Raw genomic sequence first — 27,878 nt, 5'->3', positions numbered from 1 at the left:
TGTACTCGTGGGTAACGTGACGGTGTTGTGGCAGTCGAGAACAAAAAACCCCACACGCGATTTCGAGATAGGGCTCAAATTGCAGCCGAAGCTGTCCAGGGCTGAGCTCTGGAAATGTGTTCTCTCTCCCCCTGCGGCGGCGGCTGGGTGCAGAAAAGATTCCATTAATGAAAAATAATATAGAGAGGGCCGAATTTAAGCCCTGGTTTTGAACCGTCCACTGAAGCCAGAGCAAGAGAGTAGGCGTACACATTCAGTGACATCACTGTCAATGGGTCTGCCCTTGCAACACGCGAACAATGACTCTGGCTCGCTCGCTCGGCTCTGTCAGTCTTTGTTCAGCACCACAAGGCGACACATGCGGGCCCTGCACGCGTGGAAGGTAGGCAGTGGTGTACTCCACACACACACGACACACCACACACACCATACACACGACATACACACTCCACAAACACCACACCACACATACATACCACATACACCACACACACCATACACACGACATACACACATCACACACACACCACACATACATACCACATACGCTACACACACCACACACACCACACGACATACACCACACACGGCATACACCACACACATACCACATACGCGACACACACACTACATACACACAGACACACATACACACCACACACACACCACACACACACATACCACATACACGCATAGATGCCACACGCTACACGTACGCACATGCAAAATAACAAAGACAAAGATCCCCGTATAGCCTTTAGCAGACTGTTGGGACAAGTGCTGTTAGCCGGCACGGAACACGATAGCCGCAGGTTCATGCTGGCGCAAACGCGCCCGGACCTGCTACTGATTTAAGGTTGAGTCGACTCACACACGACGTTCGCTATATACACGAACATTTCCAGCCCTTTGGTCAATCCACTGCTAGATGAAGGGGCTCCCCCCCCCCACGCCGGGGGAAGGGGTTTATTTTGACCATACTTCACCACGCTAGTCAGGCGGGAAGCGCATAGAACGTTGGAGACAGGGTGCGACATTAATTTCCCACCATAAACCTCGACTCGTGGTACAATCGCAACATTGCATACAATTAGCATTGTACAGCAGACACATGCACACGCCACTGTATTGTTTACGCCTATTGCAAGTTCGTACACGATGGGGAGGGGAGCGGTGGCGCAGTGGTTAGCGCACTGCGTGAGCCGGAGCTGGACTTGTGGTCAGCAGCAGCAGGATGAATGTGCCGTCCATCCAACTCCCCGAGGCGGCAGTCGCCACAACGGGGTAAGGTTTTGTGTTTGTATTAAATCCGCGCAGCAATCAGTAGCAGTGGGTACAACCACGGCCGACTTGCCAGGTAGGACGCGTGTCGCGGGGGGTAAAGAGGGTTACTCCCGGCTCTGTCGGGACGCAACGAAGCAAACGTTTAGCGTCAGTAAACAAAAACAATAGCGGGCAGCCAACAACAACAACGACGACGTCTCTTTCCTCCACGAGGAAGGTGAACATCCCCATGACACAACCCACAAGCACCGTGCGTAATGTCAGCGGATTTGACCCCACGCGGCGCTCGCGCGGCCTCGCGCACCAAGCGGCACTTTGGGTGACAGCAGCGGCGGTGGTGGTGGTGGTGGCCGCAACGCCCCTGGGGCGCCGCGTCCTGCCCTGCTCATCGCTGCTCGCTCACCGCGCCCGTGGTGGAGGAGGAGGAGGCAACAAAAACACGGGGGGTGCCTTTGTCTTGTGAGGAGTGTGCCCTTTGAGAGAGGGCCCCAAGGCCTTGTTGAGACTTGTCACGGTGATCCGACGAGGCCAGCTACTCGGGCACACGAGCGCGTGTGCGGATTTATTTTCTTCGTTCAAATGGCCATCTCATTGAGATGCCTTAGAACATCCACCCTTTATCACTGTTGGCGCTGTCCCGTGCTCATGAATCGCTGGTTCTCGTCATGGGAATGTGGAATTTCCACCACCGGTTCGGGGCCGTCAGCGTCGATTTGAAACCGCTTTACACTGGAGGTGGGATACACTTTCGTTTCAAGGACTGGTTTCTAAAAAAATGCCATCAGTGAGTCTAAATAAACACTGCGTTGTGCGTGTGTGTGGTTGTGTTATACTGTATCGTTGAGTGCCTGGTGCGGTGTGTACACCTCGCCACTGGGGAGACAAAGGCGGCCGGGCGTGGTGCTGGCCACCCACCCCCTCGTGTGCCGTGCCGCCCTTCATAGGTGCTCGCTAACAGCACTTTCCCCCAAAAGTCTGTTACAGGCTATACAGGCGATCTTTGTCTGTGTGGTATGCTGTGCCGGTGTGAGATCATAATCGCCGTAGAATTCTAACCCCGGGGGGTCATGCGTAGCGCCCTGTAGAGGGTTTGCAACTTCAAAACACATACCTCTGCAGTGTCTTTCGGTGCGGATTCGTTGGGTCCTCCCGTAGGAGTGTGGAGTTTGCACGAGTGACTCGGGCCACCCCGCGGGAGATGCACTTGAAGGCCCTGGCCAGCTTGACCTCGGGGACACTTTGATGCGGCAGCGTCCGAGGCGCGGCACTGGGGTGCCGGTGGCAGCTTCCACGGCTTCGGCCTGCGGTTAAATCTCTGGAGGATTAAGAGATCGGTGCAAGCCCACGCCCCCCAACCTCCCCTCCCCTATTGAGCCGTACAAACTCTCGGCGAGAAGTTGCTGTTTGCGAGCACCTATTAAGGCCGCCGTATCACCTGGAGGACTTGTTGCCGGAATCGAAGTCTCAAGACTCAGACTGGTATGGCCCCATTCACAGTGGGTATGGCCCCCATTGAGTGGGGTGAGTGACGACGACTTTATCAGCTCTGGGGGTGGCGGCAATCGGTCAGGTAGAGGGGCGCCCCAGGTAGGGGGGGGGGGCCCAATATTTGATTTGTTCTTGCGCGGTCGGACCCCGAGGCTATTACATAACGCGGCTCCCCTTCGCCTTATCGCATTGTTACGCTCACGATCTCGATCATTGCACGCCGTAGGGACGCTCCGTCTTGGCAAAACAAGTCTTTTGTTTGTACACTGTTGTCGTACACACGTCTCGTGGTGGTTGTCAAGGGGGAGGCCTCGACTCGTAGCTTTGGCCACGGGGAATGGGGGGCAAGGCACCCCCTGCCTGCCCCCCACGCTCGTGACGCTCCTGGCCCCATCCTTGACAAGGACGGCCACAACCTCCCAGGCCCAGCCACTTTCACGCGTCATTGTTGAGCAGCGGTGGAAGAGGAGACCAACATATCCTCCAGAGGGGCCGCTGGCAGTGGAGGGCCCTTCGTGGCCAGCAGGGGCCGAGAGCAGGATATTTCATGGCTGCACCTTTACCTTTACAAAGGCTTCGTCCCCACGCATAGCCTTAACAGACTGCGAGTGCCGTTAGCGAGAAGGCCGACTGCACAACACACGAGAGGGATGGTTGGCCAGCACCACGGCCGGCCGCCTCTGTATGCACTGCACGTTGAACTTTTTTCGCACCGTACGTGGCCAACCGTGCCTCCACAGTGGTGATGTTTACACACCGCGCCAGGTAAATTTTAAGGCCGAGTAGACCTGGATAGAGAGCCGGGACCGGTTCAGATATTCGTCAACGATGTTGGCCATGAGCGGGAATCGAACTCGTGTCGATATTGTTCATAGCGCAGCGCGCTAACCACTGCTCCCACCACTCCCTTACTTTAACCTCTGCCAGCCCGCACACACACGCACGCATGACTCTGTTAACAATTCACAGATCCTGTGATAAATGCGTTTGATGGGAGTTTCTGTACAACCTCTTGCTGCATATCACGTGCAGACTGTCAAGCAATAACACCAGATGGGAATCTTTAACGTTTTTTCGTTTCTGTGTTTTTGCGAAATCGTTCAGTCGCAAGCCGAACCGACCGGTCCTATTGGTGGCAGGGGCCGGGGTAGAGTGGTGGTCGGGGGCGGGGGGTCGCGTCTCCACCCCTTTGACCTTTAACCTGTAATGAGCGGTGGACATCTCGTGATAATTATCACCCCAATGGGGCCGCGAGGCTTTCAAGCTTCGACTCGCTGAGGACCTACCTCTGTTGTGCTCGTCCCGCCCCCTTCAGAACGGTGGTCTGCGCCGCCGGTAACAAACAACAACAATCCGTGCCGCCGTTGTGCAACACCTGGCCTGGTGACAGCAGACGTCACGTGTGAGCTCCCCAAGGTTGACTGCCGCGGGGGGCATCCCGTGACGACAGTAGAACGCTGGCGGCAGCCCCCCCCCACTCTGCAATGTAAAGGCGCAGCCCTGCAATCGCTGGCGTATCCCCCCCCTGTGACGCCACCGCCACTTAGTGGTGAATGGTGGTGGTTGTTGTCGGGAGCGCAGCGGTGAGTGTATTGCGCTACGATCCCGCGAGTTACGTGTCCCACTCGTAGCCAACACCGGTGACGATTGTCTGAACTGGTCCTGGGCCTCCTCTAGGTCGACTCAGCCGCGAATAAGTACCTGGTGCGGTGTGTAAACATCGCCACTGGGGAGACAAAGGCGGCCGGGCGTGGTGCTGGCCACCCACCCCTTCGTGTGCCGTGCCGGCCTTCATAGGTGTCGTTGCCATCCCGCACCTCCGATTAGGACGGTTGGCTACGTACGGTTCGAAAACACCCAGCACCACGTTCGACCGTGACAGCGCGTTTCATCAATCCACTGCTGGGTGAGGCGCTCCCCACGCCGTGCGGAGCCGTGCCGGGCTCTGTGACCGTGCCTCGCCAGGCTGGTGAGCGCAGGCTGGCGACGTCGGGAGCGTAGACGCCACGAGTGCAGTACAGTACAACAGTTTCATATTTTGCCGTACTGCTCACCTCGCCGACCCGTGGCAGCTGCCTAGCGACTTGGGCGGGGGGGGGGGTCGCACAGAGACGGCCCTCGTCCAGCGGTGGATTAGGAGAGATGGGCGGCATGCGCCACACGAGACTCGCCGCACGCCGTCGTGTACCAGCTGGACGCGGCGCCGTGTTTGTTGTGTCAGACGAACGGCAAAGGTAAATGTTGCCCGTGTGACATCTGTTCGGTGTTCCAGGTGCGAGCCAGGTGTCATTCAGTCGTTGCTGCTCTCAGATCGTGCCTGGACCCGCACAACAACAGCAACCACCACCACCCCCTCCAGCGAGCCGCACGGCAGCTGTGCGTGCGTCTGTCACCCGAGAGGCTGCTCCGTGTAAGTGATCACTGTTGAGGCTGCGCTGACAAATGTCTGTCAAGGCCGACCGAGCCAGACAGGTGACACTCGTCCTTCCAAGCGCGCCCGCCGTTCAATCGATCGGCAGGTCGCGTGCGGTGGGGGGGGGGGTGTGTGAGCGATCCCACCCTCTTCCGACCGAGACCTCTGGCCAGCGTGGAAGAGGAGGCCAAAGGCCCCCGCCCCATTGAGTCACTTTCTCCAGAGCCCACACCCCCCCACGAGCGGAGGCCCTTCCGCCGGCAGCGGGGGCGAGGGCTCGGCACAGCGGTGGCGGTTCGAACATCGTCCTGGCCGCCCTGGGTCAATACGGGGCGCGGTATTGACCAACAGAGAGCACGGCGACTACGGCCTACGCCGCCGTCCGCTTCACAGTGGGCGTGCAAGAGCCTGCGGCGCCTTTCACAAGGGTGGGCCTCGGGGTGCCGGTGTCAACGGTGCAAGTTCGCCACGTTTAGAAATATCTCACTCGCGAGTAATTTAATTGGGAACCACGCGCGCACGCAAAATAACTAAAATAGACGCGGCGAGCCATTGCTGGCTAAACGAGTGGACGGTAATAATGTTGGTTAAAATTATCGCAGGACTATCCTTGTCACCTTGAAGATGAATTGTAATATTTTTGTTGTTGACAGACGAGTTGAAGTCGTATTTGTGCTTCAGCTGATTTTTATTTATTTATTCCAAGACGTGTTGAGAAAACTTCGTGAAAATGTGCAGGAAACCCACTGCCAGCGGCGCTTTCACGCGATTCGGGGGGGTTAACGGATCACTCGGGGACATGGATGGATCGAGACATGCGGGGAGGGCACCGAACGCCCTGAATCGGCAGCAACTTTGGGGGGGGGGGGGGGGGGGGTTCACTCCGCGCCGGCGTCGGAGTTGGGGGGGGACGTCTCTCTCCCAGCGCGGGTTACTCGAGTTGTGGTGTCATGTATTTGTTTTGTGCTTTCGACATGAGTTTAGACATGAACGTTTGTTGACATTCCTCTCCAGCAGCAGCAGCAACAACAAACGGTTTTCGGTGGCGCCACCGCCACCACCGGAGCTGTCATAAACTCGGCCACGTTCGATTCAAGTGACGAATTTATTGATTGCCCTTGTCGGGTGGAGGAGGGTTTTATGACACGCACGTGTGTACGTTGAACTTCTTTCGCACCGTACCTATAGCCAACCGCCGCTAATAAGTGACTTTGTTGAGCTATCATTTGTGGCCAGGTCGCTTTTGAAGAATAAGTGAACACCTCTGTGGGCTGTGTCTGGTAGGAGTGGGATGGTTGAGTGTTGTATCTGTCGGTGTTTGTGTTTGTGTGATTTGTTGACATCTCTTGCACTTTGCACAACTATCATGTCGGAGTGTTTGTACTGTTTGTTGTTGTAACGTTCTTACCCACCCCTACTGGACATCTGCGGAAAAGAGCTTTACATATATTCTGATTCTGATCATTATCGGAGCTGTGGGGAAAGTAAAACATCCCGGTGGATCGTACGGGGATCGAACTCGCGACCGCGAAGCAGCTGAGCTCACCGACGAGCTCACGCGACATATCGTTCACGCGTCGACCTCACCTAAACACAAAACAACAACTGTGAATCATAACGTCGGCCGTGAAAGGCTACGTACTAAAGAATAAAATTAATCGCTCGCGAAAAGGGATCCTTGACACTGAATGCAAATCGCATGAAAACGACCAATGTCGCCTTCAGGCTCATAGAACAGAACCAAGATGATAAAAAAAATATTTTAGATGTTGAAAACAAAACAAAATAAAATCGATTGCAGTATTGAGACCGAGCAATGAGATGGGGCTCGCGTGCATTATCGCTTTGCGCATTCACGAGAGGGGGAGACCTTCATCCAGCAGTGGACCGATCATGGCTGATGACCCCCGAAGGACAATTCGTCAACTCATGAGATGGCTCCTCAATGCACAGGCGTGATCTGTGTGTGGTCCACCAATCCCTCCATCACGTTGCCGCTGCGCATGTGTACGTTGTGGGAGCGTGAAGCGCGCTGCGCTACGGACTCGGCCACCCAAGTTCAATTCCAACACCGTTGACGATGATCTTGAACCTGTAATAAGCCTCTCCTAGGCCGACTCAGCCTTACCTGGTGCATTGTGTGAACATCGCCACTGGGGAGACAAAGGCGGCTGGGCGTGGTTCTGGCCACACCACCCCCTCGTGTGCCGTGCCGGCCTTCAGAGGTGCTCGCGAACAGCACTTGCCCCAAAAAGTCTATTAGGTCTACATGGGGGATCTTTGTCTTTGTTTATCTTTGTTATGGTCACATCCACACCTGACGTTTACTTTTGTTTGTGCTTTGTCTTTAGCTCTGGTTACCAACGGAAACAAGTGGGATTAGAGGAACCTCTAGTAGCACCACCACCACAACCATCTAGAGCTCCACCATCACTGGCACCACCACAACCAACAGCACCATCAACAATATTCCAACTCCTGCAAACACCGCCACCGCCAATATCACCTGCGCCACCAAAACCACAGCTGTTATATTCCCACCATCACCACCACCACCGTTCCACCTCCTCCACCGTCACCAGCAACATCTCAACCCCCACCCGCCTCCACCGCGCTCGGCGATGTCCCCGTGCCGCCCGTGCGAGGCCTGCGGCGAGCTGCTCGCCGCGCTGCTGCGGCTGCTGCGGCGCATCGTGGACGGCGGCGGACGCTGCGTGCGCCGCGGCGTCGCCCTTCTCAAGAGAGCGGCGCTCGGGAGGGCGGCCGGCGGCAGCGGTGGCAGGGGCCGGAGCGACAGCGCGGGATCCTCCCGCGGGAGAGAAGGAGGAGCGGGGGGAGGAGGAGCTGGAGGCCTTCGCCGCGAGTATGACGGCGACGACACCGACGGCGACGACGCCGCTGGCCGCAGAGACAGCCGTGCGGAGGAGGTTCTGCTGAAGGCCCCCCCTGCTGCCGGCGTTGGCGAGGATCTGTCTGCGTGCGAGCTGTCGGCTGCCACTCAGCTTCTGCGGAGCATCGAGAGCGGTGAGGTCACCGCCCCCCCCCCGCCTCTTTTTTTTCCACCGCACAGCCGCACCGCGCTGGGGCTCCACCACGTCGAGCTTGGCTCGGGAGGAGCCGGGACGTCGGTTTATTTATTTTTTATTTATGTTTTATTCACTCCACCGGCCGAGCCGAGCTACCAGCTGAGACCAACTCTGTTGAGCTTAAAGCGACCGGATTTCTTGGGGGCTCAACCGGGACACACATGGTGGTCTGGCAAGCCCTCGCTCCATCAGCCATGCCCAGGGTTGTTACATAGCCTCACGCCCACTCCACCGCCGCCGCCACCACCACCGACAACACCACCACCACCACCGACAACAATATCGGCTCCCTCTTGTGGAAGCCCTTCCACCGGCAGTGGCACATGCACCGTGTGCGTGTGCCCAGCAGGCGAGCCGGGGGGCTCCCTGGACGAGAAGCGCCTCCAGTGGCTGGCGGCCCTGGCCTCGTCCTCCGAGCCGAGAGCGCAGGAGCCCGCGGCTCTCTACTTCCTGCACGCCGGCCGCACCGGTGAGGCGCCCGCACGCGTTGCAGCCACGCACGAGGAGGGCGGCGGTGAAACTTGTGCCGCGTGGCGTTAACCGTCTGAGTTCGATTCCCAACCCGTGCGCCTTTCTGTGTGGAGTTTGTATGTTCTCTGTGGGTCTACTCCGGATTCTCCAGGTTCTTCCCATGGCTAACAAAATCCTGGCAACAAACACCCAATGTAACTGTCACAGTATTGGCCCAAGTGACGCTGCTGAACAATTACAGTGAAAAATTACTCAACTGGGATCACACAGCAGCGCTTGTGCCAGGCTAGGTGCACTTGGAGGTAGAGAGTCGAAGGCTGGCTGACTGGCAGGACAGACCCAGGTGTTGTGGGTAAACTGACAGAGGTGACTGGCAGGTGCATCTACTTGTGCCTAAAGTGGTCTCTAAGAGCCTGGCAACTAAGGGGGAGAGAAAACCTAAAGGCCACACGGTGGCAGACTGTCTGGGCACGTCTTGGAGGTCGCTGCGTCTTCTCCGGTGCAGCAACTGTGGGATTTGGCAGGAGGGTACACAGGTTTGAGATGTGCTGGTGGTGGAGTGACAGGTTGTGGCTACGATGACATCTCGATCTTAATCTCCAGCCCGTGCCGCGCCCGTTTAGTCAACCCCTCTATCCGGCCAAAAACAGAAGCTGCTTGGGCATGTGGTGGCTGGGTAGGTGGGCTACACGACCCAGCCAATTGCACACAAAAAGACAAAGATCCCCCGTGTAGCCTGGAACGAACTGTTGGGGCAAGTGCTTTAAGCAAGCACCGTATGAAGGCCGGCACGGCACACGAGGGGGTGGGTGGCCAGCACCACGCGCGGCCGCCTTTGCCTCCCTAGTGGCGATGTTTTTACACATCGCACCAGGTACTCATTTGAGGCTGAGTCGACCTAGGGGAGGCCCATGACCAGTTCAGATAATTGTCACCGGTGTTGGCCTTGAACAGGAATAAAACCCGGGTCACCGGGTTCGTGGCGCTGTGCGCTAACCGCTACACTACCGCTCCCCACCACCGAAATATACACATGCACACACCCACACATTGAGCCACTCAGCCACTTCTAGAACAATAAAAACCCAAATAAAGATTCCATATTTAAATAGACACCGCCGCTCACATCGACTCGGGGGTTGAGGTGCCCGTGCGGCTGCTGTTGCTGTTTGGGGAGCAGCTGGCTGCACGCTGCCGGAGGACAGCGTGCCCTTGCTGTTGTCCCTGCTGCGGTCTGAGGACGCGAGGGTGCAGAGCGTCGCGTGCGAAGCGCTGCATCATCTGCTCAAGAATCGCGCCGGTACGACACTCGCTCACTCACACGCACGCACGCACACACACTCGCATGCACGCACGCTCGCACACACGCACCCCTCACTTAGCCGTACACCCATTCTCCGCCGGCGCAACCACGCCAAGGCCGTGTCGAGCCAGCCCGGCGCGGGAGTCTCGAGGTGCCCGGTTGTTTTTCCACTTGCAGAGCCGAGCCGTGCCACCGACGGTGCGGTGACGCCGTGCACTCGTCATGTCCCAACGTCGTGAGCCCCACCCCTGGCCCTGCTTGGCCCCCGAGCCAGCTTCAGGCGTCTTTTGTCGGGGGCTTGGCACGGCACACTGCCGGTGGAAAACAACCGGCGCCATGAGGGCCCTGCACTGGCCCGGCTAGGATACACCGCAGCATGTACTCATTTGAGGCTGAGTGGACCCGACAGAGGCCCAGAATACCTCTGTGTGTTCGTGTTGTGGCGTGGCGCGATGTGCTGGGGGCCTTCTTAAGTTTCTCTAAAAGCGAACACGTCCTGCCCAAGCCACCTTCACGTTCTCAGCGATCGACCGTCACCCGCCCATCCTGCACGCACTACGTTGCACACGCCTCTCTGGCATTCTCTCCCCCTGCGTCGTCTCTGCCCTCTGCTCTGCCAACCTATGGCACAAGTCTCTCTCTGTCGCAACACAACCGTTGCGGCGCTGGTGGTGCCGCGAGTGGCTAACGAGGCATTGTTGGCGTGCAGTCGCCACGGAGGTGGCGGTCCAGGCCGGAGCGGGCGGCGCGCTGGTGGACGCGCTGGAGAGCGGCGACACGGCGCTGCAGACGTCCGCGTGCGTCTGCTTGGGGACGCTCCTCGATACAGGTACCAGCCCCAGCGTCGCCAACGGCGGTCATTGCCGTCGTGATCTTAGCCGGGCGGCGGCGTCTCGGCACGTAGCCGATCACCCAGGAGTGGGGGGGAGGCAGCGGGGGTTGGTGGATCACCGCCCCGAAGCTGCGAAACTCCCTCCCCGTGGGCGCCGTGGAGGTGCCGTGCCCTGGCTCGCCACGAGGAGGCGGTGCAACAAACTGCGGACTCATCGCCATTTGTTTAGCATCTGTACGGGACTAGAGTGTTGCCCCCCCCCCCTCGCACAACAAGCAGCTAGTACCACCATGATCAGTGAGTGGCAGCAGCTGCAATGATTATAATCATCAGCATCCTCATCACTGTCGTCATCATCATCAGTAGCAGCAGCATGATCAGACGCAGCATCAATTATAATTGCAGTCATCATCAACACCGTTATCATCACTGCTTGCAACAGCAGCACCCACAGTATCAACATCAAGACCATCATCATCATCGTCACTGTCATCATTACCAGCACTCCACTGCTGGCAGAAGGGACCCCACTTGGCGTAGGTCGAGAGATAAACGTATTTTGGCCTCCACTTCCACCTTAAAGGAGGTGGGAGCACCCACACTTTACCCCAGCACACGCCACCTGCCCAACAAACGACTGTGCCGCCGCACGTCCACACCGCTGGGTGGGTAGAGGCGGCCGCGGGGATTTCAGAAACCCGCGCCGTCGTTTCAGCCGCCGCGGTGGAATCGACCCGGCGACCTCTGCATCGCAAGTCCGGTGCGCGGCCGACCGCTCCGCCCCGGAGAGCTTTGTGTGCGAGCGGGATTCTGATGAGTGGTGGCGGCGGCGGTGCTGGTGGTGCGCAGGCCGAGGCTGCGAGCGGGAGCTGGTGGCGGCAGGCGTCGTCGCGTCTCTGGCCGTGCTCGCAAAGTCGTACGAGCTCCCCGTGCAGCGGAGCGCGGTCACCGCCGTCCACTCGCTCGCTCGCACGGGTACCTACTCGCTCGCTCACTCACTCACTCATACGGGTACTTACTCGCTCGCTCACTCACTCACTCGCTCATTCACTCGCTCACTTACTCACTCAAGCGGGTATCGACACCACTCACTAACTCACAACGTATACGAACACAAAGGAAAAGTTAATCTTCATTGTGGCACAAGCAGGTGGTATGGCCGGGACCACGCCCTGCCGCCCTTGATTATTATCAAAGGCGGCAGGGCGTGGTCCCGGCCATCATCTCTGGGTCGCCAGGTTCGTAAGACAGTGCGCTAACCGCTGCGCCGCCGCTCTCCGACGTACGTGCATGCGTACACACGCGCACATCCCGATTGCGTACCGGCGAAACTCCACGCGGTGTCATCCTCGTAACTGGCCCCTTAATTGCCGTCGTTATTTCTCCGAGCCATACATTTCACACTGGGCGGTGGTGCGATGGGGTGGTGGCGGTAGCGACGGTGGCGGTGCTCGCGATGGTGGCGATGGCAGTGGCGCTGTGTGCAGCTTCCGACCGAGTAAAGCCCCCAACGCGCGAGCAGTCCCATCGGAGCCACCACGGCGCTGTGCAAGAGCCGCGGGGCAATTTGTTTGTCTCGGGGGCGGTGAGGCGGCGCAGGGGATTCGGCGACGTAGCGGCTAGTGCGCTGCGCTACGAACCCAGGCGTCCCGATTTCGATTCCCGCTCATGGCCAATATCGGCGACAAATATTATCTGACCTGGTCCTGGGCCTCCCCTAGGTCGACTCAGCCTCAAATGAGTACCTGGTGCGACTAGGGAGACAAAAGCGGCCGGGCATGGTGCTGGCTACCCAACCCCTCGTGTGCCGTTCCGGCCTTCAAAGGTGCTCGCTAACAGCACTTGCCCCAACAGTCTTTCAGGCTAAACGGGGGATCTGTGTCTTTGTGGGAGTGTGTCAGAATCCGTGAGTGTGTGTAGAGTTTGTATTCTCTCCCCCTGTTCTGAGTGGGCTTCCTCCGGTTTCTGCAGTTTCACTCCCACAACTGAAACAGACACGCACACAATGCAACTCGCCAACACATCCCAGATAGGCTGAACGAAAAGTTGTTTGCAAATTAGCAGCAAAAGCAGTTTTGCAGGAACCTCGTGGGAAAGTATCGTGCGACTCGGCAAGACTTTGCTGGGTAAACAAGCGGAATTGTTAACATGAATAACAAACAACACGTATAACTGCTCGTGCACATGAACTAGCACACACACACACACCGCGTTCTGGTAGGAATATATTATTTGTACACATCTGATGGTGATACTGCTGCTGCGTCGGAAGTGCTGCACAACCCACAACAATCCACATTCATGAATAACGCTGTGTGTGGCCTTAAGTGCAAAAAAAGTATTTCTAATAGACGATGTTTTGGCCTATGGTCCATCTTCATCAGAGTACACAAATTAGCGTTCACCATAATACTATTTTTATATCTCGTAGCCTTGCGGCTTTGTCCAAATCCTGGCGACTAGTACTCCTACAAAACGGCGTAAGGTCGCGTCTCACGGTCAGTACAAATTTTATCGTCGCCGTCCTACAAAGGTCGACTCTTTGAGCGTCTTCCCATGCGGTGGCTTCTCAGACGCCAGCACGGACGCAGCATTCGCGTGACCAAACTAGGACTGCCCACCCACCCACCTCCGAAATTACTGTCCTTGAAGCTCAAATCGTTTGAATTCCTTGCAATCTGTTCTCTGCTTTGCACCTGCAAAATGTCACTCTCTTCAAGTTTCTGAGAAAACACCATTAGTCCTGCGACCTGACAAGAGAATAGACGAACCGGAGAGAGTCGCGTCGCTGTCAACTCAGTCAAAGGTGACAGCCTTCCCCTGAGCAAGCCGGGGCAACGCTTCTCTGCGGCGGGCCCCGAGGGCAGCGCCGGGAAGTTCCCTCCGCCGGGTTCGCAAGCGCTTTGGCCGGCGCATGCCAGCTGCAGCGCCCGTTTGGCAGGAACCGATCAAAGGCTGGCATGGCCCGCGAATGTGGCGTGGCGTGCTCAACCACATTCGTAATCCCGCTGCTGGTGTTTTGACGCGCCGCATCAGGTGCTCGTTTAAAGCCGAGTTGACAGAGGTGGTGGTTGTGGGGGTGCCGGATTAAGATAGTGCGGGGCCTGTAGCATATGTTATAAAGGGGCCCGAATAAAAAAAAAACACACAAATATTAAAACACAAATTTTTGACTTGCACAGTAAAGTAATTGTATTTTTTCATTTGCTTTACAGCCAGATAATACGACAAATCGCTAACCTTAAACACCCGGTCGTTCGTAAAAGTTGTAGGCGGTATAGTACTATAGTGGTGGTGATGGATGTGGTGGGGGTGGTGGGGGTGGTGGTGGTGGGGGTGGTGGTGGTGGGGGGGGTGGGGGTGGTGGTGGTGGTGGTGGGGGTGGTGGGGGTGGTGGTGGGGGTGGTGGTGGTGGGGGTAGTGGTGGTGGGGGTGGTGGGGGTGGTGGTGGTGGGGGTGGTGGTGGTGGGGGTGGTGGTTGTGGGGGTGGTGGTGGATGTGGTGGGGGTGGTGGTGGGGGTGGTGGTGGTGGTGGTGGGGGTGGTGGTGGTGGTGGGGGTGGTGGTGGTGGGGGTGGTGGTGGGGGTGGGGGTGGTGGTGGTGGTGGTTGTTGGGGTGGTGGTGGATGTGGTGGGGGTGGTGGTGGTGGGGGTGGTGGTGGTGGGGGTGGTGGTGGTGGTGGGGGTGGTGGTGGTGGTGGGGGTGGTGGTGGTGGTGGTGGTGGTGGTGGGGGTGGTGGTGGGGGTGGTGGTGGTGGTGGGGGTGGGGGTGGTGGTGGTTGTTGGGGTGGTGGTGGATGTGGTGGGGGTGGTGGTGGGGGTGGTGGGGGTGGTGGTGGTGGGGGTGGTGGTGGGGGTGGTGGTGGTGGTGGGGGTGGTGGTGGGGGTGGGGGTGGTGGTGGTGGTGGTTGTTGGGGTGGTGGTGGATGTGGTGGGGGTGGTGGTGGGGGTGGTGGGGGTGGTGGTGGGGGTGGTGGTGGTGGTGGGGGTGGTGGTGGTGGTGGGGGTGGTGGTGCTCGCTGCTCCTCACATCAACGCGTCCGCCAACGACGGCACGCGCCGTGTGGCCCGAGAAGGAAACATCTCTACATCGGCGACGTTTCGGGCAACAGCCCTGGTCCATGGCACGTAGACAGAGAGCGACAGTAGAGAGGCAGGGTGGATTATCATAAAGAGTTGGAGACTTCACTTTACAACAAAGATCGAAAGTTCCCCCGTGTAGCCTTAACACACTGTTGAGGCACGTGCTGTTAGCGAGCACCTATGAAGGCGCACGAGGGGGTGGGTGGCCAGCACCACGCCCGGCCGCCTTTGTCTCCCCAGTGGCGATGTTTACACACCGCACAAGGTACTCATTTGAGGCCGGTGTCGGCCGGGTTCGTAGCGCGGCGCCCTGCTCGCTACCACCACCGCTCCCCAACATGCTCCCCAACATGCTCCCCAACATGCTCCCCAACATGCTTCACAACATGCTTCACAACATGCTTCACAACATGTTCCCCAACACAGCTGCACACACAACGATCCGACAGGCGCCGCCCGCGGTGAGAGTCATCGCGAGAGACGACAGCCAGAACAGGGCGGACCGCGCGCTACACTCGGGAACGGGTTTGTTGGGTGCACACAGTGGGTGTGTGTGTGTCTGTGTGCGTGTCTGTGTGTGTCCATCTGGTACAGATATAATGGGAGGCTGATCGATGCCCGGGTGCGGTCAAGGGATGGCTCCCTATTGCTCAACCACGTTATGTATGCCGATGATCTGGTAAATCGCTGCTCACTCAGAGGAGGAGTTGGAGGCGCTGCTGCTAAACCTGGAGCTTGCCACTAAGGGGTGGGGCCTTACCATCAGCCCCACCAAAACTAAGCACCTGCCAGGTATTTTGTACCATCGTACACTCCACCCCCACAACTCCCAATCGGTGATGGGGCAGTAGTGGAGAGAGTGGAGAGTTTCCCATACCTGGGCAGTGTGCTCATGACCGGCTCCGGTTTAACAGCAGAGGTCTCACTCCGAATCAGTCGAGCGGCAATATCTTTTCATCGGTTGCGTTACGCACAGCAAGTTGGCACAGTAGGGGGCACAGTAGGGGGCACAGGTGGTGCATCAGCCACTCATCTCAGTCATTTCAGTCAGTCGACCCGTGGCACCTGGGTCTGCCCCGTGACCTCCTGCCAGCGGGCGTTCGACACTTCACGTAGCCTCAAGGTTTACATAGTCTGGCACAAGCGTCGTGGTGACGTCACCGCCACTTAGTGGCGAATGGCGGTTGTTGTTGTGTGTCTGTGTGTGCGTTTGTGTTCTGTGTGTGTGTCTGTGTGTGTCTGTCGGTGTGTGTGTCTGTGTGTGTCTGTCGGTGTGTGTGTCTGTGTGTGCCTGTGTGTGTCTGTGTGTGTGTCTGTGTGTGCCTGTGTGTGTCTGTGTGTCTGTGTGTGTCTGTGTGTGTGTCTGTGTGTGTGTGTGTCTGTGTGTGCTACTTTGTTCTCACCTGGCCAGGCATCGGAGGCTGGCAGCGTCCTCGCGTTTTCCTGCCAAGCCTCGTGTGTCGTTGTTGCTGTTGTTGTTGAGAGGCTCGGGACGAGCGTGGCACGCGGGCGGCTCGCGGGGCGCGCCCCGTGGCACGGGGAGCGCGAGTTCGTGGCGAGGGGGTCCGGTTTGTCGTCCCGCTCAGACCCCTCATCAGTGCCCCGGCCTTATTACAGACAAATTCAGACCCTTATTGGTTACGCCCGTGCCACCCAATAAATCTCGTGCGCCGTATGGACCTAAAAACTCAAGTTCCCAATGTACAGGAATACGGGTTGACAGTGCTGGGCTGTTGTTGTCTGTACGTCTGTCTCTGTGCACTCGCTCCCCGTGGGGAGCGGTGGCGCAGTGGTTAGCGCACTGGCGGGTTCGTGATGCACACTGAGTTTGATCCGGCGCTGAGCCTCCCCTGGGTCGACGCAGCCTTAAATGAGTACCTGGTGCGGTGTGGTAAACAGCGACACTGGGGAGACAAAGGCAGCCACGCGTGGTGTTGGCCACACCACCCCCTCATTTCTTTAGAACGGATTTTTGTGTTTATAGTTTGTTCTCCTTCACCCGCACATCCCGATGAGCACGGTTGGCTACGCACGGTGCGAAAGAAGTTCAACATACGTACAGGTACAGGGCGGTGCAGTGGCAACATTCGTGTCGAACAGCAATTCCTGATTCGGGCACCTTGCTGTTTGGCACGTGTCTGTTCTGCCCTCCTTACGCACAGAGCGTGAGTGTGTGTGTGAAGTGTGCTCTCCCCTCGTTCTGCAGTGTGCGTGTGTTGGGGGAGCGGTAGTGTCGCGGTTAGCGCGCTGCGCTACAAACCCGGCGCCCCGATTTCGATTCCCGCTCACGGCAATTATCGGCGACAAATATCTGAACCGGTCATCGGCCTCCCCTAGGTCAACACAGCCTCAAATGAGTACCTGGTGCGATGTGTACACGTCGCCACTCAGGAGACAAAGGCGGCCGGGCGTGGTGCTGGCCACCCACCCCCTCGTGTGCCGTTCCGGCCTTCATCGGTGCTCACTAACAGCACTTTCCCCAACAGTCTTCAAGCTATACGGGGGATCTCTGTCTTTGTGTAGTATGCTCTCCCCTGCAGTGTGAGTGTGGGAGTGTGTAAAGTTTGTCTTCTCTCTCTCTCTTCCCCCCATCCTGTGTGGGTTTCCACCGGGCGCTCCATTCTCTCTCCTCCCATAGCTAAACCCACACACGCAGTGGAACTGGCATTGGCCACACATCCCCATGTCGCGAGGACCAACCTGGAAAAACAATCCGAGCATGCATTCCGGCTCTCATGGGAAAATAACTCGTGACCATTATGACAGCGATGTGTTTGGCCTCGCACGTGTGCCAATGTGGCCCCATTGGGAGCGGTGGCGCAGCGGTTAGCACACTGCGCTACGAATCTAACGACTTGAATCCGATGAGCTGCAAAGCTCTTTTTCACAAATGTCCAGTAATTTTGATTCCCGCTTCCAGCCGGCGTCGGATATCGGAACCTGTCCTGGGCCTCCCCAAGGGCCGACTCCACCTTGCACGAGCACCTGCGTGAAACGTCAGTGTTGGGGAGATAAAGGCGGGCGGGGCGTGGTTTCTGTCTGCCCGGGCCTCGCGCGTGCCGTGCCGACCTTCGCGGATGCTTGCTAGCAGCACTTGCCAGAGTCCGCTGAAGACTCCGTGGGGAGGGGGGGGGGATTTCTTGTCTATTCCATTGTGGGCTGAGTAAGACTTGATGAGAGTCCGCCGTGGTGAAGTAAAGAAGAATAAAACACAACGGGAACAGCTGGGGACAACAGCGGGGGAACTTGGCCTCTCCAGGACACGCCTCGGACAGCCGTGCCGGCTTTCACACGTGCTCGCTCAACTGCACTTGCCCTAAACAGCCTGCGGTAGAGACTGCATGGGTCATCTTTATCTTTGTTTCCTGTGTGCGTGTGTGCGCAGAGACCGGGAGGGCAGCCCTGCACAGCGAAGGGGCCCTGCCTGTACTTGTGCTGCTGCTACAGTCGGGGGACCCAGAGGTCCAGGTAAGGCTGAGGTCGTCGCTGCCTCACCTTCACCTCACTCGAATGTGCATCGTCGTCATCGTCGTCGTCAGCCATGCTCAATCCACTGCTGGACGAATGCCACCCCAAGCCGCCGCCGCCTGTCTCCATCTTGCGATGTAAATGTCTCCCCCAGCCCCTGTGCACTTTCCATTGCGCGCCTGCTGCTAAATCTTGACTCGTGCATCATCCCACCTCGCCATCCCAGTATCACATGGCAACGTTGGCCCAACGTTGGGCCAACGGCTGGAACCACATGGCACGATTGGCTACGCACGGGTGTGAAAGAAGTTCAACGTGCGTACGTACATACAGGGCAGTGCGATGGCAGTGCCATTCCGAGCGTGTGCCTCTCTCCACGCTGCTTTGCACGCTTCCTGGCGCGCACTTCAGTCGTGAGAGCCCCCCGGACTTGCAATCCGGAGGTCGCCGGTTCAACTCTTTCTCCTGGCACGGCAGTTCAAACGACGGCGGTGCAAGTTTCTTAAATCCACCCCCACCAACCTCACCCACCCCACCCCACCCACGCCACCAACCCAACGGCATAAATGGGGTTCACCACAGACAGCTCGATGGGCAGGTCGCGACTGGTGGGGCGAGGTAACTCCCACTTATTCCGAGACGTCTCGTCGGCGGAAGGATTGGTCTCCTCGAGCTCCCCGCAGTGGAGGTTCGTCCATCGTCAGCGGCAGTGGCGGGAGCGGGCGGGCAGTTGCAGGGCTGCGCCTCTGCCTCCGCGCAGGTGTGAACGCACTTTCCCCCCCTTCTCCCCCCCCGCCGCCCGCTATGCCGAGCGCAGCACCGCAGCTGCGCGGCGCTGACGCTGCTGTCCGCGGACGCCCAGAGCAGGGCGCAGCTCCTGTCGATGGGGGACCGCTTCGTCGTGAAGTCGCTCCTCTCGCTCACGTCGTCGTCCGTCGAGAAGGTGGGCACGCGAGTCGCGGCGGGCCTTGAGTGGGGGGCTGGGGGGGGGGGGAGCTGTTGGGGTGGGGGCTGTGGTTAATTTTGTCAACGGTATCGGTGGTGAAAATATTCGTCGATTTTTTAAAAAATCTGAGTCGGCGATAGCCTAAATCATCGCGAGCGTGGTGGTGATGATGATGATTGCGACTGCCGCCACCGAAGTCGGGATGCGGTGCCGACTGTGACGAGACGAGACTTCATCATGGGACCTTTTCACCAGTATCAAAGTATGAAGAGTAAGAATAGGTTTTACACTTTCTGGTAATAAAACAGGAGGTGTTAAGATGTTCAAGCACCAAATAGAAATCTTTTGCAAGGAATCATGTCAGCCTTAACCACACATTACTTGTGGTGAACATGAAAACAAACCTGCTCTAATAATATTTGCATTGTCTTTGAAACTGATTGGCCTACACCTGAGACAGCCTTCCAGAGACAGCCTTCTTAGTTGTCTCTGCTCGACTGATGGAGTTGTCGAGCCAGGATTGGGCAAGAGCACAGCAACCACCTGGGCAACGGGAGAGCACAGATCTGTCTTGCGTCGTCGCTCTTCGCAACCGGAAAATGACATGTGATCAAGAAAGCGGGATACATACATAACAAACAGCACGTGGGGTGGTAAGCAGTGGGGGCGGGGGAGGTGCGGAGACGTCCGCACGCAAAACCCGCGGGCCTCTTGACACAATGCCACTGCGGTGACGTCGCAAGCTGGTGTGAGCACGCCACGAGCAATGTGGTCCAATTCTCTTGCCCATCGCGTCAGGGCGACTGCTGGCATTGGTTTATTACAAGGCCGTAACCTTGTTGGTGAGGATCAATCAAGTCAAAGCCTGTCCAACAGCCGGCTCGTCAACATAATTAACACAGCGGGACACAACACGGCAAATGCGTCACCGGTTTTGTCTCTGTGTTTGCAGGTGTGCGTCCAAGCGTGCGAATGCTGTCGCGTTTTGGCAACGGAGGGTAAGGTTTGAAAACCGTTTCACTTGCGTTTCATTTTTGTAGCGTGAACTGGTTTGGTTTGCAGCGCTCGCGATTCGTACAGACCGAGCGGGGAGGCCTAGGCCCAAAACGTCAAGGCCCAGGACAGCCCGGGACTTGAAATGAACGTGACTATTTTTGATCAAATAATTTCATTTTATCAACTACAAAGGAGTGCGTAACGCAATCCATGCGCATGCACGATTCTTCTTCCTTGTTCACGTTGTGCCTTCGTTGGCACAAGGAGGGGACCGCGACCTGACCGTTGAATTTGTTTGCGGTCCCTGCCGCAGAACCTGCGCAGCTGACGCTCGTTGCCATGGACGCACTGCCTCAGCTGCACGGCATCCTGGGATCGGGCAGCAGTGCGGCGAGGGGGGCGGCACTTTCCCTGCTCAACCACCTCTCCTCCAACCCCCACCTCCAGGTACAGCACGGTGGGGGGGCAGCGAGGGACTCGCGCACGTCCTTGACCACCGCACAACTCGTGCCGAGCCAGCCTGGCGCGGCTCACGAGGCCCCCGGTTGTTGTTTTTCCACTGCAGGAGCCGAGCCGTGCCAGTGACGTCGCACGCGGCGAACGATTCAAGATGCGGTCACCACCGCTCAGTGGCCGTGTTGGCGCATGCGCGCGTGTTTTCCCGCATGCATGTGCGCGCGTGTGGTCACGTGTGTGCATGTGCGTGCGTGTTTTCCCGGGTGCATGTGCGCGCGTGTGGTCACGTGTGTGCACGTGCGCTTGTGTTGGCGGGGCGCAGGAGGTGATGGTGGAGCACGGAATGCTGCAGGCGCTTGCGCGCGTGCTGGCGGAGGAGTGGGCGAATCGGGACGCGGTGGTGAACGGCACGGCCGCGATCGGACACCTCGGCTTGGCCCGCGGCTCGCAGGTGAGCGTAGGCCCCTGGGTAGGCCCGGTGGTAGGCCCCAGGGGTAGGCCCCAGGGGTAGGCCCGGGGGGTAGGCCCCGGGACAGCAGAAGCACGAGCCGCCTCCTGCAATCGTGCGGACGGATGGACCGCGTTTCCCCCGCTACGACGAGAAGAGGCCTATCCCCTGCCTTTCGAGGCTCAAAGGTAAAGGGGCAGCCATGCAATTGCCGGATCATGCCGCTGCTGGTGGAACAGCCTCCCCTAGAGAGAGCTCTGGAGAACCCCTCACTCCCAGCACCGGGCAGTGGCTGCCTCTAGTTCAGCAGCAGCAGCAGCAGCAGCAGCGCTGTGCAGGATGCAGCAGCGAGTGTTGGTGGATCGCCGCACAAAATGACTACAAAGTTGTGGGGCTCCTTCCTCCCTTCCCGTGGGCATCGGCGGCGGGGTGCAGCGCCCTGGCCCTGCCGGCAGAATGCAGCCCAGCAAGGTGCGGGCTGATGTCACCTGTCCCTCCTGCGCGGGATAGAGCGTTGCACTGTCGCATGCGTGGGGCAACACTGCAGAGCGATCTCTGCCTGGCAGACTCCCGGCTTGTCTGTGGCTCCTCAGCGATTGCGAGATGCAATTTGCCGTCACGACGCCAGATACAATGAATCATTAGACGAGGTAATTATGAATATTATTATTTTTGGGATTTTTACCTCATTACTTTCCCACACTGAGCAGACGTCTTGGAAGAGGCGGGAGCACCCACACTTCACCACCACACCACTCTTCACCACCACACCACACTTCACCGCCACACCACACTTCACCACCACACCACACTTCACCACCACACCACACTTCACCACCACACCACTCTTCACCACCACACCACACTTCACCGCCACACCACACTTCACCACCACACCACACTTCACCACCACACCACACTTCACCACCACTCCACACTTCACCACCACACCACACTTCACCACCACACCACACTTCACCACCACACCACACTTCACCACCACACCACACTTCACCATCACACTTCACCACCACACTTCACCACCACACCACACTTCACCACCACACCACACTTCACCACCACACCACACTTCACCACCACACCAAAACTTCACCGCCACACCACACGCCACCCGCCAATCAGCTTAACCGTGGCCCTACGTACCGTTGCAGGTGCTTCTAAGCAGCCAGTGCGTGGAGGTGCTACTCGACCTGCTGGGCACTCTGGATGCAGCCAATCAGAAGGAAGCTCTCCTTGCGACTCTCTCCTCATTGGCCAAGCTTTGCAATGACGGTGAGATCAATGTTGTTATTTCTCGGCACGGTCCCCTTGAAGTGGCGCACATTTGGTTCATCTCCATCGCCATCATCGTCACCGCCATCATCGTCATCGTCGTCGAAGTCCCACGGCTGTCATGCGCAGAACAAGTCCGCCTCTCGCTCCACTCGCAGCTCGCGTTCCGCTTCCACCGCCACTCAGAGCGCCACTCTCCTCTCCCCCCCGCGAGTGCTTCTCCCGTCGCGGTGAGCGAGCTTCTCATGGATGTTCCTGGTTTGCAGCATGTTTCAGCGACCAAGATGATTTCCTTCCTCCCCCTCCGACCCTTTCTTCCTGGCGTTCATCGGAATCGCTGGGCGGCTGCCCATCTCGTCCTCTCTCTTTCCCGTCGCTCTTCTGCGCTTCGGTGTTCATTCCGCACTCCCCACCGCGCCCCCTTCTTGGCGTTGACCGTCCGAGGACCGAGCGAGGTCGCAGAGCGCTGCTCTAGAGCTCGATCCTCGTCGATCCCATTCCGCCGCGCCGTCCTCCGCCCAACGGGGGCGACGGGCGGCCGGGCCCGACGGTCCTTCGTCTCGCGAGCGCGACGCCGATGGCACGACACTCCGAACGCGTCGTTTGCCGGCCGTGCGGCGGCAGGAGGGCTGAGAGTCGGATCCTGTGCCCCGCTGATTTCTCAGGAGCCGTGAGGAGGCGCCTGCTGCTGGACTCGTCAGGATGCCCGGTCGCTCGCGTGGTGGAGATGGCGGCTCACTGCCCGCACACCCAGGGGCGCATCCAAGCGATGGACGTCATCTGCCACCTGGCCTTGGAAGGTGGCGCGAAAGATAAAGATCCCCCGCATAGCCTTAACAGTCCGTTGGGGCAAGTGCTCTTACCCACCCCCCCGCGGCACGGCACACGAGGGGGTGGGTGGCCAGCACCACGCCCGGTCAGCCTTTGTCTCCCTCGCGGCGATGTTTACACACCGCAGCGGGTACTCATTTGAGGCCGAGTCCACCTAGGTGAGGCCCAGGACCGGTGCAAATATTCTCCAGTTATTGGTGGTGAGCGGCAAATGAATTTGGGTCGACGGGTTTGTGGTGCAGCACGCTGACCACCGCACTCTTAGAAGGTAGCATGCACACACGCACACACGCACACACATGCACGCACACACGCACACACACACGCACACATGCACACACGCACACACACACGCACACACACACACACACGCACCGCGTGTTTTTCGGCATGATGTCAGACGTTTCGCTCCACGTGCCGTGATATTATTCTCAGTTGCATCCAGTTCCCGAAGAGGCTCGTGTCACTTTGAGCACGAGCGGCGGCTCATTTGCGCCGATAATCCCTAGTTCAGGTCAGCAGCCGCGTTCCGGAAAAATCCCGAGTGAGAAATGAAGCCCTGGGTGGCGGCGTTCGCCGGGGAGGAGTGGCGACTCTCTCATCTGCGTTCGTCTCGCGTCGTGTCGTGACGTGTTGTGTCGTGTGTGTCGTGACGTGTGACGTGTTGTGTCACGTGTCGTGTGTCGTGTTGTGTGACGTGACGTGTGACGTGTTGTGTGATGTGTCGTGTTGTGTGTTGTGTGTCGTGTTGTGTGACGTGTCGTGTGACGTGTGGCGCCGTGTGCTGCTCGCCGTGTGCTGTGTGTCGTGTGTGGTGCCCGCCCTGCGCAGATTTCCCCTCCCAGCACCTGGGGCCGCACCTCCCGGCCGTCATCTCCACGCTCGACGACTTCCTGTCGCGCCGACGCAGCGACCCGCGCCTCCTGCACGCGGCGCTGCACGCGCTCAGCGGCCTGACGCGCGGTAACACAACCCCAGCGCCTCGCGCCCGCACCCTGAGCAGCCACGTGCAGACAATCGTGGTACCTTCGGTGGTAACCAGTTCCTGTTCTGGCCCATGGCCCAGATGACGACACTCTTGATGATTCTACAAATATTTTGGCGATCCTGCTGCTGTTATGTTGGCAGTGGTGCACAAGCACAATCAACAACAGAAGTACTGAACTCGCTCGTTTTTCCCCTTGTAATGAAGATGATCTCATTACGATGGCGATTGTGATGTTCTCATTGCTAATACTGCTGCTACTGCTGCTACTGCTGCTGCTACTGCTGCTCATGAAAACGATGACCCTGCCACGATTGTTGCTCATTATAAGAACGACGATGATCGATGATGACGATGACAATGCACACACCCCACCGCAGACCCGGCCGTGTTGGCCATGGTGCAGACCTCTCCTCTGGGTCGGTCCCTCCGCTCTCTGCACGAGGAGGTGGAGGAAACGAGGTGCCTGCTTCGCCGATCCATCGGACACAGCAGCAGCAGCGGCAGCAGCAGCGGCGGCAGCAGCGGTGGCAGCAGCGGTGGCAGCAGCGGCAGCAGCAGCGACGGGGACTCCTCCCCAGAGCCGTTTCAGAGCACCGACCCTCTGGGTCGTCTTCGCCCTGGGCCGCGTCAGCTCTCCGACAGGCCGGGCCTTCCGCCCGCTCTCAGTGGCATTGCCCAAGGGGCGAGCGGAAGTCCAAACGATGACCAAAGCGGCGGTGACGACGACGACGACGACGACGTAGATTTTGACGTGATTACTGATGCTGTTCATGTTGACGAACATGGCGGCGATGGCGGCGATGGCGGTGATGGCGATGGTGAACCTGGGGCTTGGATCGTGATCTCCTCCGATGACTGCCAACTTTGAACATTTAAACGCAGGCCGACGCTCTGGAAACAAATCGACGAGGGACATTGTATCGACCGTGAAATCGAGCTCTCTTATTTGCAATGCAGAAATGGCAGCAATTATTACATTTGTCGTTTCACGTATCTGCTGAAGTTAAAAAGGAGCACTTTGCCCTAGTTTAATCAGGCGCCGCTCTCCGTCCCGTGACAGCGATGTGGGTCGTCGTTCTTCATTGCGGTCATGTAGAGCCACGCGTGCGGTGGGATCGTGTGAAGGGTTCGTAGATCACGTTGAGATGGAACTCTTTTTCGACTTAAAATATTTTTTTACTTCTGTAAATGAAGCACCTCGTTTCATTCGTTCACTCGTTCGATTAAATTCAGCAATTTTAACTTTAACAGGGACTCTCAGAGGCGGCGGAAGAATAAATGAGGGAAGGGAAAGGTGTTGAGGTTCCGACAGAAGCGACGACACCAACGCCGATGTGCGGCACAGCGAGAGAGGAGGGAGCGAGTTTCAGACGAACCGGAGCTGCGAGGACGTCCAGGGGACAGTAAAATCAGCAGGGTTCATGTGACGCCAGTAGCAGGAGGTACTGCAAATGGGCTAACGACTGGTTTTATAAACGTCTACAGTCTGACACGGGCGCAGCAGCAAGCGGTGAATGTTAAGTTAAAAGTAGTTTTTGTTTTTAACCAGTGAATCAATCTTCATAGCAATAGATTCGCACCGTCACGTTCTGTCGGTGTCCGAGTGGTTCGATTTGTTTGGTAAACGAAACAAAAATGTAGTAACGTGAAGAGTTCGGGCGAAAAAAAAGAAACATTGCGGGATAAAAGAAATTCTTTATAAAATCCAGAAAAATCTTCAGAAAACCGCACACTCGCCAGGCCCTGGCTCCCAGCGCCTTTGCGCGGCTGGAGAATCACTCGCCGGGGGGAGAGGAGAATGGCGCTCTGAGTGGCGATGACCCGGAACGCGAGCTGCGAGCTCCGAGTGGAGTGAGGAGCGAGACGCGGACTGCATGGGGCTTAAAGCCGTGGGACATCGACGATGACGACGATGATGATGACGATGACGACGATATTGACGACGATGACAATGAACCAAGTCTAAAGAAATAACGCAGCTTCGTCTGTCAGAGTCTCGCGGATGTTGTAAACCAGGATGTTCTAACCAGTGGCACAGTGTGGGCCGGTTTGGGCCACCGTCGCAAAGAACGTGGCCCTCCCTGTCCAACGTCCGCCTCTCTTGGTAGCCTGGCGCCTGGGCCCCTCTGGCCCCTGGGCTCCGGCGCAATTGCACTGCCTGCACACTCACGTGACGGCTACACAAGAGCTCGTAACAAGCAACGTGTCCAAACGATTTTCATTCATTTCCTTTTTTGGCAATATAACGCGTGAACAAGTTCACACAATGGTCCATGCGAGTTTGCTTTCTGATGTTAACGTTGTGTGAATCATTCGCGTGATAAACTTTTGAGGATTTCTTTTTTTAACGTTCTCAAGTGCATTACTGTAGGGGGCCAGCAAACAAATAGAGCCGGCGGTGGCCGATGCACCACGCATCACGAGGGTGGATCGCGTGCGACAATTCTCGTTGCGGCTGATGAAGGCGAATAGACAAACATCCCCGACTTGAGAATGCCCAACGTTACATATGTGACGTCTGCCAGTGGATGGCGGAGACTCGAAGGAATCCGATGAGCTATGAAGCTCTTTTTGTTCACTGACGTACAGTCGGGGCACGGGGGCGGTAGTGGTGAAGAACAAGACGAGAAATTACATCTATGTACCCGGCAATAATGTCACTTGCCTCATGTAGACAACAACAACAACATTTATTGGCCATTCCAGGGGGCTAATTCGGGGTCATTGTTGCTGAAAGTTTGGTGGTGTTAAGTCAGAGCCCCCACCACGCTGAGATCCGCCAGCAGTTTCTGGTCGCGGTCGCTTTGACGAATCGGCTACCGCTCGCAGTTTTGCCTTTTAACAAAAAAAAATACATTTGACGGCGTGGAAGTAGCGACGCCCGTTTAGATAAGTGCGACGATGTCTGGGCGCGATGCACGGTGGGTTTCTAATGCTCCTGGCGGTGTTTTTTAACGAGAAAATACTTTTTGATGTGTAGGTCTACTCTAATGCGTGTCGCGTTAGTTTTATACACCTCACTCGTCTTGTAACGATCCGTCGATTAAAACTGCTCTGCGCTCGTTACGCGTGCGTCGATCGTGCCCCTCTCACTCTCACTCGGCTGTTCGTGCAAATTCTACGACAACTGGAGCACTGCGGACGGCAAATATCCGTTGCCGTATTGCAAGGCCGTAGCCATGGAGTCAACATTGGGGGGGACCAAATCTTCCAGGGTGTCTGGGGGTCCCAACCCAGAAAAATATCTACATTTTAAAACTCATTTCCTGCCTAAAATATTTAAAAATGAACTAACACATGGGATGGACTTTTTATATTTTTTTTACAATAATGTCTAATAGTGTATTGTATTACATTGCTCTGTTTTTTACCTATTTACCATTTCTTGTTTCATTGTATGTAATGGCACAGATTAGGGATTAATAAAGTACAACCATAACCACAATCATATAAACAGAAATCTATGCATTGATTTATATAAAGACAAGTCCAG

The 27,878-nt window shown here is 57.4% G+C and overlaps 1 protein-coding gene across 4 annotated transcripts; it reads left to right on the top strand.

Annotated features, from left to right (window-relative positions):
* On the top strand, nucleotides 1-27,843 carry LOC144947947 (uncharacterized). Of its 4 annotated transcripts, XM_078877375.1 has the most exons (16): nucleotides 4,092-4,107; nucleotides 5,045-5,182; nucleotides 7,537-8,209; nucleotides 8,621-8,740; nucleotides 9,923-10,042; nucleotides 10,755-10,874; nucleotides 11,727-11,852; nucleotides 18,345-18,427; nucleotides 19,245-19,370; nucleotides 20,326-20,371; nucleotides 20,683-20,816; nucleotides 21,148-21,276; nucleotides 22,446-22,566; nucleotides 23,232-23,366; nucleotides 24,229-24,360; nucleotides 24,763-27,843. In XM_078877375.1, the coding sequence occupies exons 3-16, from the start codon at nucleotides 7,807-7,809 to the stop codon at nucleotides 25,251-25,253; spliced, it is 2,286 nt and encodes a 761-aa protein (XP_078733501.1). In that variant the 5' UTR covers nucleotides 4,092-4,107; nucleotides 5,045-5,182; nucleotides 7,537-7,806; the 3' UTR covers nucleotides 25,254-27,843. The 4 variants fall into 4 exon arrangements, with proteins under 4 accessions (XP_078733500.1, XP_078733504.1, XP_078733501.1 ...); XM_078877374.1 differs by lacking the exons at nucleotides 4,092-4,107; nucleotides 5,045-5,182 and adding an exon at nucleotides 1-382; XM_078877378.1 differs by lacking the exons at nucleotides 4,092-4,107; nucleotides 5,045-5,182 and adding an exon at nucleotides 1,130-1,284.
* The last annotated feature ends 35 nt before the right edge of the window (nucleotides 27,844-27,878 follow it).

The sequence above is a fragment of the Lampetra fluviatilis genome, chromosome 47 (assembly GCF_964198595.1).
Source record: "Lampetra fluviatilis chromosome 47, kcLamFluv1.1, whole genome shotgun sequence".
Lineage (NCBI taxonomy): Eukaryota > Metazoa > Chordata > Hyperoartia > Petromyzontiformes > Petromyzontidae > Lampetra > Lampetra fluviatilis.
The sequence above is the reverse complement of the archived record's forward strand: the minus strand, read 5'-3'. Positions and strand labels throughout refer to the sequence as shown.

What these genes read in the sequence shown, in the direction of transcription:
- LOC144947947 (XM_078877374.1), top strand. Translation starts at nt 7,807, where the DNA reads ATGTCCCCGTGCCGCCCGTGCGAGGCCTGCGGCGAGCTGCTCGCCGCG. An exon ending in GGGGACGCTCCTCGATACAG is followed by an intron (nt 10,875 to 11,726) that starts GTACCAGCCCCA and finishes GGTGGTGCGCAG; the next exon opens with GCCGAGGCTGCGAGCGGGAG. An exon ending in GCTTGGCCCGCGGCTCGCAG is followed by an intron (nt 21,277 to 22,445) that starts GTGAGCGTAGGC and finishes GTACCGTTGCAG; the next exon opens with GTGCTTCTAAGCAGCCAGTG.